The sequence below is a fragment of the Salvelinus alpinus genome, chromosome 10 (genome assembly GCF_045679555.1).
Source record: "Salvelinus alpinus chromosome 10, SLU_Salpinus.1, whole genome shotgun sequence".
Taxonomy (NCBI): Eukaryota; Metazoa; Chordata; class Actinopteri; order Salmoniformes; family Salmonidae; genus Salvelinus; species Salvelinus alpinus.
This window is the reverse complement of record NC_092095.1, coordinates 71,921,530-71,930,214: the sequence shown is the minus strand read 5'-3', so window position 1 is coordinate 71,930,214 and position 8,685 is coordinate 71,921,530. Positions and strand designations below refer to the sequence as shown.

Sequence of the window (8,685 nt, the reverse complement as noted above, 5' to 3'; positions counted from 1 at the left end):
ATTTTTAAACAGGTCAAAGGATGTGCCATGGGAGCTTGCTACAGCCCTTCCTACACTGGTTTGTACTTGGGTAAATGAGAAAATGACTTCATTTTGGATCCTTCTAATAACCATTTCTTTGACCGGATTATATGGTGGGGACGCTATATTGATGATGTTTGCCTGTTTTGGTCCGGCTCAGAAGATATGAACTTATTTCCTTCACCAATACCTAACAGCATTAACCCTAACATCAAACTAACTATGGAATACAGAAAGGATAACATTCATTTTTTGGACCTCGACATTAGTAAAAATGACAAAGGTTGTTTGCACACATACAATCTTTAGGAAGCCTACAGATGGGAATACCATTCTGAGGGCAGACAGCTTTCACCCAAAAGGCTAAAGAGAATATTAGGTATCTGGCCAATTCCAAAGAGTACGCAGAATTTGAATGGCGGAAACAGACTACAGTGTCAAATCTGCTCAATTGGAAGAATCGCTTTTTGAATCGGGGCTACAGCATTCAGGTCCTGAAAGATGCAGGTATAAGGGCTGGATTACTTCTCAGAGAGAACTTGCTACGAAGGGGAGTGCCTCGTGATACATCAGAGAGAGTGTATTTTGTTACAAAAATACAGCACTGAAGCAGAGAACATTAAAAGAATCATCAAAAATAATTGGGGAATCATCCAAAGTGATACGCTACTATGCCAAGTCTTTCCTGAGCCACCAGTCATAAGCTTTAAGAGATGTCCTACCCTAAATGACAAATTAGTCCACAGTTATCTTCCGGGTGACTCTCAAAAAACTAGCTTGACCACAAACTCAAGGGCTCTTTTAAATGTAACCATTGCAACCATTGCAGAAATATTGCACAGAAGAAGTATTTTGTTGACACAGCTTCCAAAATGGAGTATTACGTCAAGCATTTCATTAACTGCAAAACCACTCATGTCATATTCATTGGAATGTCCACAGTGCAAGGTGTTCTACATTGGACAGACAAAGAGACGCCTTCAAGATCGCTTGGCGGAACACAAGTACGCCATACGGGTAGGCAATGAAGACTACCCCATGGCAAGGCACTACAAGTCCTTACACCATGGCAACCCTGCCTCCCTACAAGCTATGGGTATTGATCATATTCCGGCCTCTATTAGAAAAGGGGACCGTCTTAAACAGTTAAACCAAAGGGAACGTTTTTGGATTTACAAACTACAGGCCACTAAATACCCTGGTTTAAATGAAGATATGGATTTCTCACCCTTCCTCTAGGGTCGTGATAGGTCCATTTGCTGTCATCTAGTGGACATTTTGCTCAATTGCCCTCAGCTATGTTTAGACTGTTGTTCATGTTTTGCTGTGTTCTAGTGTTCTATGGAATATATTGCTTTCTTATTCTTGACACTTCTCCCAGTCATATTTAAGGTTAGAACTACCTTTCTAAGTGTTCTGATACTTCTAGCTTGGAGTTGTATGTTTATCCGATGTAAGCATCACTACAGTATTTCACCTTTTAATGTGTATATTATTGCTTACTAGGTGTGTCCAATCAATTTTGTAACCACTCCCTCTTTTAATTAGGGGGCTAATTGGAAAAGCTGTTCAAAGGAGGACATGGTATTCTCTTTTTTTTTTGTACTCCCTGACGAAGGCCATGCAGCCAAAACGCGTCGGTTTAAAAAAAACTTTGTTTCTATTGAACATGCCATACTAATAAAGGCATTTAAATTAATTATATGAAGAGTGCCTTGGTCCTCCTTTCTCTTTGATGACCAATTTACCCCTTTTACCAAAGAGCACCTTCTATCTACCAAAATGTACTATTGTGTACCTTAGTAGCGCTTCCCTTCCTCCTCTTTCTCACTACAAAACCAGTCTGGTCCTGGGGCCTTAACATTTTGCAGTTTCTTAATTGCGAACATTATCTCTTCCTCGGTAATAGGGGCATTAAGGAGAGACCTCTGTTCTTCGTAGATAGTAGGGTGCTCAAACTTAGAAAATAAGTTCTCCATTAATTTGGGTGCGTTATTTGTCAGTTCTGAGGCATAAAGATTTGCATAAAATTTCTTGAGTCATTTATCAATTTATTTTCATATAAATGATTGCCATCAGAATCAGTAGTAGTAGCAATTGACTGAGTCAGCTCTCTTTTTAGCTAGGTACGCCAAGGACTTTCCTGGCTTATCGCCATGTTCATATAGCCTTTGCCTGACAAATCTCATTTTCTTTTCAGCGTCCTGTGTTAGGAGAGTCCAACGTTAATCTAAGGACTGATATTTCCTTTAATAGGGCAGGAGAGGGAGTTTTAATGTAGTCCTTTAGTTCCTAATTCACCCTCTAACGTTTTTTGCTTTTCACGCTTTTTCCGCCTCTTAGTGGCTGTGTATGACATAATCAGACCCCTGGCGTACGCTTTACAGGTTTCCCAAAAGAGCGAGGGGTTATCTGGTTGATTGAGAGTTAGAGAAAAATGCTTTAAACTCTGTGATAAAATATGTGAATGTATGGTCTTTAAGAATGGTTGTATTCAACCTCCAATGTTCTCGACAGATTGAATGCCCCATTGAGTTTTATGTCCAGGATCAGGATCACCTCCGCATGATCAGATATGACTATGCTTCCTATCCTAGCGGATAAAACAGACTGCAAGGACGTCCTGGGCATAAAAAAGTTATCTATTCTAGTCTGACATCCATGAGGTGCAGAGAAAAAAGTGAACTCTCTGTTGGAGGGGTGAAGAGTTCTCCAAACATCAGCATACCCCAGATCATCACAAATAGCTTTAAGCTGACCTAGCTTGAGGAGAGAGTGAAGCTATACCGCTGGGAAACTTAGCAATAAGGTGGTTCAACAAACAATTAAAATCTCCTCCAACCACTGCAAGTGTCTTGGATTTAATTCTGAAAAGTCTAGAAACACCTTAGTGAGGAAATTGGGGGGGTGGGCAGGGGGGGGAGTAAATATGAATTATGGAAATGTTCTGCCCTTGTAAAGTACCATTAATTATAACAAAGCGACCATATGTATCTTTCACACTATTCAACACCTTAAGGGGTAGGTTCTTTTTCACAAGAATTGCTACACCTCTACTTCTGGATGTAAATGATGAGAAAAACACTTGACCAAACCGCCCTTGTTGCAATTTCAGATGCTCCTTATCATCCAAATGAGTTTCTTGCAACAGGGCAATATCAATATTTTATTTTTTCAAAAAAGACAGTACCTTCTTCCTTTTAATGGGGTTATGGCTCCCTCTAATGTTCCATGTACATACACAAAGTTTGTTACCTGCCATTGCACTTTGACCATTCAATATCCAGACTGAATCCTGACTGTAAAAATGGGGTGGTACCTTTTTCCATGTGTTGAACTCTCCTCTATCTCACTGAGCATAAACAAACGATATGAACCCTGAAACTCGAACTATACTAAACTCAAAAATTAAACATGTAAAGATCCAAAAGGGGGTTTTCCCACTAGCTAACATGCAGGGGATTTCAACTTTCCAATGTAGACTCTTAAGTCTGCATTGCCACCCAATAGCCTCATCCTTTATATAAATGGAAATGAAAATCAATAGAAGAAGATTGAGGCTCTTCCACCTTAAACCAAGCCTGGGCACCAATATAGATTCACACATATCTCAGTCTGAGCTATAGTGGCAGTTACTTTGACAAGAAAAATAAGAATGATACGAATATTACTGAACAGGAACACGTGAGAACTCACACCACTGTTTCATGATCAGATTTATAAAAAAAATACAAAAAATGTATCCAATGCTGCGGAGGAGCAGCTTACAGTTATTTACCCGAGAGAGTCAACAAACGCAGCAGCCTCTTCGGGTGTGTAGAGTTTTTTAGGCGATCCGTTGACCATAATCTTTAATGTGGCCGGGTACAGCAGTGCGTTGTCCATCTTCATTCTCTTGAGTCGAGCTTTCACCTCATCAAACGCTTTGCGTCTTCGTACAACCGCTGTGGAATAATCATTGAAGAATGAGACCTTTGGACCTTTAGGTTGACTACAGTCAGAAGAACCGATGTTTCTAGCCGCATCCATGACGCGCTGCTGGTCGGTGAAGTTGTGGAACTTTATAACCACCGGCCGTGGGCGCTGCTTGAGAGCGATGGGCTCTGTCCAGCTTCACACGACCAGCCTTAGTGTCCATTTGTAGGTAGCCAGTGATCCATTCCTCAAAGAATTTTACCCTACGCGTCCCTTCAGAATTTTCCGGGAGTCCCACAACACGGATATTGCATCTGCGTCCTCGATTATCAAAGTCGTCAATGTGCTCCGCCATTTCGCGCACCTGTTTCTCAAGTGCTTTTACCTTAGTGTCCATAGATGTAGTTGAAGTTTCCACAGTAGCAATTCTTCCTCCCGCCTCATCCGCACGCTTGACAACCCTCTGTAGTTCCGCCTGAATGGCCTGCTATTGCTTCCAAGACCGTTTATATCTTAACATCGATCACTTTAATAATGTTATCCGTCATCCTTTGAATCACCAGGTCCATTGTGCCTGGATCCGCAATGGGGTTAGCTTCGCTAACGTTAGCTAGCTCCTCCTGCACATCTACAGGGATGGTGGTTTTGGTCAAGTTCTTACTGTTGGGCATGTTGTCGGAGATTTTTGAGAAATAGCCGTCAAGACTCATTGTAGGATAACTTATTTAGCCAATTTTACCACTTTTTCAAGCTAGGAGATTAATGTAAAAATATAAATTTACAAATGCCACGGGAGCTCGCTGAAGCACAGTGTTCTCTCTACGGCCCCATTTTGTCCACATTAAACTGACTTTTAATACTTGATTCATTATTTTAGTCATTGATGAATGTATTTGAATAATTATATTGGAAGTTAATTGATCTGGTGGCAGGTAGTCTAGCGGTTAATTAAGTGTGTTGGGCCAGTAACTGAAAGGTCGCTGGTTTGAATCCCAAGCCGACTAAGTGAAAATGTGGCATTGTGCCCTTGAGCAAGGCAATTAACCCTTATTTGTCCTGTAAGTCGCTCTGGATAAGAGCATCTGCTAAATGACACGAATGTAATGAAAAATGTTTGTACATGAATTTATGATGGGCAACCACCTTTTTCCTCGTGTGTAATTAAATGAAATAAACTGTTTGAAGTTCAAAACTGTATATATTCTGGCAGGGGGCAGATTTTCGGCACAACACCGTCATCGAACTACCATCTGCAGTAACGCGCCACTCGGGACACTCCATCCGAAAAGTTTTTAATGCTTATCAATTGCATTGCACAAAGTATCAAAATACTAAAATATAAATTAAACAGGACTCTTAAATAATTTAATTAAAATGTTAAATAGTATTTTTTTTATCACAGAAACAATGAGAAAAAAGTGAAAAATAAATAATAATGAAATGTTAATTATATAAAGCAGCCCGTGTAATCATCTGCCAGAGAGTAGCCACAATCGGCCCGAGTCCCAAGTAATACATTTGGGCCAGATAACGCACACCGGAATCGGCCCAAGCTCCAAATAATACATTTGGGCCAGATAACTCACACCGGAATCCGCCCGAGCTCAATCCCCGCAAACCCAGCCATAGGTAATATTGCTTAGTGCGGCCAAGACTCCGGCCACAAGACGTCGGCCGAGTCTGACTCTCAGCGGAGTGCCGCGACTCTTCAGTCGGAATCGGCCCAGGTCCACATGGTGCTAGCTGGGATGGGACAACAGGCCACAATCAACAGCTTGATCAACTCTATGCAAAAGCGATGTCCCGGAGGAGGCAGCTACCCCTTCTCATGTAATGGGGTAGGGCCATCCCAAGGATCCCGGAATGCACGGACAGTGTTAGTGGGGGGACAGGAAGTTCCGGACAGAAGCGAAACATTCTTCAGTGTAAAGAAAACGCCAGAACGGCGCAGTCGAAGAAGATAACATTCGTTTACCTGTTTATTACTACAGGTATGTAATAGCACGTTTAAACTTTCTAATATCGAAAGAACATGTCATACGATTTTAGGTAATACATCCGTTAAGGTATTATCACGTTTGGTAAAGGTTTGATGTGTTATTTGTGTGTCAAGCCGAGTGAAGAACGTGAGAACGTTAACTATTTTACAAGTTACATAGTTAGAGCCTTTGGGGTTTGTCTGAGTGGATCTACATCGTTTTCTCAAGGTCATTTCATAAAGAATATATTCACTTGAGATTTCTGAATCTCGTTTTATTGGTTTTGTGTAAAATTCACGAGCTGGTAAAATGGCGGCGCCACTCTGTTTGTGTCAACGGACTTCAGTGCAGACAGTGAGGGTGCAGCAGAGAGACCATTTCACGGTTGCACTACTGTTTTAAAGTTTAATGTAATGGTTATCAGTTTTCTACATGTGTACTAATATTCAGACACTAAGTTATTGTTGTCTATAAATATTACTATGGTGTGAACGGAAATCCTTTTGGTTTTTGATTGGAATAATACAGTGAAGAAAGGGTTATTCAGGTAAATAGTACATAGTGCTGCCTAAAACATACTACAACCTTGTACTAAACAATATTTTTTGAGAGTAAAGAAAGTGCCAGAACTGAGAAGACAATGACTTGTGTGTCTGTTTCTCTTTATTACTACAGGCCGACTCAGGTCAAGCCTGAAGCCGGTAACATCAACACTGAGGACAAACCCAGCCTGCCACTCTCCTTCCACACTGAGTCCAAACCTACAGTCACTGAGTCCTGATTGTGACAGTGGAGCCACAGTTTGCACTGCAGGATCCAGAGATGGCATCAGTGAAGCTGGAAGACTGCAGTCAAACAATGGAGCTGAATGTCAACATTAAAGATGAAGAAGAGGAGGAGAAGATTGGGAAGTCTGTTAGTCATGGTAAAAACAGGTTGTATCTAACTATGTTATTGTCATTCGTTCCACTGTGTATGAAAAGTTGCAGTAGAACTGTTTCATGATGAACTGTTTCAATGAGAAGGTAGATGTTATTTCATGATACTGACACTTGCATGGTTTGACACCAGTATTGTCAGCATGTGTTTTATTAACTGGTCTATCTGGAGTGCTCAGAGAGTAGACTAAAGTATTGAAGTAGAGAAACTGCCAGTGTTTTAAAGTTCTATGAAGTGAGTCTGTGTAGTTTCTATCCCTTGTGATAGTGAGTGGAAGATGATATAGGTCATAATTTTCTTGACTTATGAGATACTTTTAGAATAGTTTTATTCCCCTTTTGTATTGCACAGCATATTTATATGAATACATACAGTACCAGGCTACTGATATGAATACATACAGTACCAGCATATTGATGTGAATACATACAGTACCAGCCTGCTGATGTGAATACATACAGTACCAGCCTACTGATGTGAATACATACAGTACCCACCTACTGATATGAATACATACAGTAACCGCCTACTGATATGAATACAGTACCAGCCTACTGATGTGAATACATACAGTACCAGCCTACTGATGTGAATACATACAGTACCAGCCTGCTGATATGAATACATAGAGTACTCCGCCTACTGATATGAATACATACAGTACCCGCCTACTGATATGAATACATACAGTACCCGCCTACTGATATGAATACATACAGTACCCGCCCACCCAGACCATGAAGCAGATACAGTACCCGCCTACTGATATGAATACATACAGTACCCGCCCACTGCATATGGGTACATACGGTACCAGCCTACTGATGTGAATACATACAGTACCAGCCTGCTGATATGAATACATACAGTAACCGCCTACTGATATGAATACATACAGTACCAGCCTACTGATATGAATACATACAGTAACCGCCTACTGATATGAATACAGTACCAGCCTACTGATATGAACACATACAGTAACCGCCTACTGATATGAATACATACAGTACCCAGCCTACTGATATGAATACATACAGTACCAGCCTACTGATATGAATACATACAGTACCAGCCTACTGATATGAATACATACAGTACCCGCCTACTGATATGAATACATACAGTGCATTCGCAAAGTATTTAGACTCCATGACTTTTTCCACATTTTGTTACATTACAGCCTTTTTCTCTAAAAAATGGATTAAATAAATGTTTTTCAATCTACACACACACCATAATGACAAAGCAAAAAAAGGGTTTTAGAATTGTTTTCACATTTATAAAATATTTAAAACAGAAATAACTTATTTACATAAGTATTCAGACTCTTTGCTAGGAGACTTGACATTGAGCTCAGGTGCATCTTGTTTCCATTGATCATCCTTGAGATGTTTCTACAACTTGATTGTTGTCAACCTGTGGTAAATTCAGTTGATTGGACATGATTTGGAAAGGCACACACCTGTCTATATAAGGTCCCACATTTGACAGTGCATGTCAGCAAAAACCAAGCCATGAGGTTGAAGGAGTTGTCCGTAGAGCTCCATGAAAGGAAAAATTCACAAGCTAGTAAAAATGGCACCCACTCGATCTGCATCAACAGACTTCAGTGCAGACAGTGTGGATGCAGCAGAGAGAGAATTTTACGGTTGCACTACTGTTTTGAAACCAAATGTAATGATTATCTGTTTTCTACATGTGTCATAATATTCAGACACATTCAGTTGTTTCTGTCTTTATCTATAAATGTTACTATGGTGTGAACAGGACATACAAATGGTTTTTGAAGTAAGTGAATACAAGGTTAAGGAAAATAGCACGTAGTGCT

The 8,685-nt window shown here is 40.4% G+C and overlaps 2 protein-coding genes across 3 annotated transcripts in view; one reads left to right on the top strand and one right to left on the bottom strand.

Moving 5' to 3' along the window:
• The window catches only part of LOC139533039 (zinc finger protein ZFP2-like), a 319,515-nt gene that overhangs the window by 115,063 nt on the left and 195,767 nt on the right, over window positions 1-8,685 (bottom strand). The gene's annotated exons all lie outside the window — the stretch shown is intronic.
• The window catches only part of LOC139531407 (uncharacterized), a 29,400-nt gene continuing 26,472 nt past the window's right edge, over window positions 5,758-8,685 (top strand). The window contains exons 1-2 of the mRNA XM_071327855.1: window positions 5,758-5,927; window positions 6,591-6,840. Coding sequence (XP_071183956.1) covers window positions 6,738-6,840 — 103 coding nt within the window. The 5' untranslated portion in view covers window positions 5,758-5,927; window positions 6,591-6,737. The remainder of the gene's footprint in view (window positions 5,928-6,590; window positions 6,841-8,685) is intronic.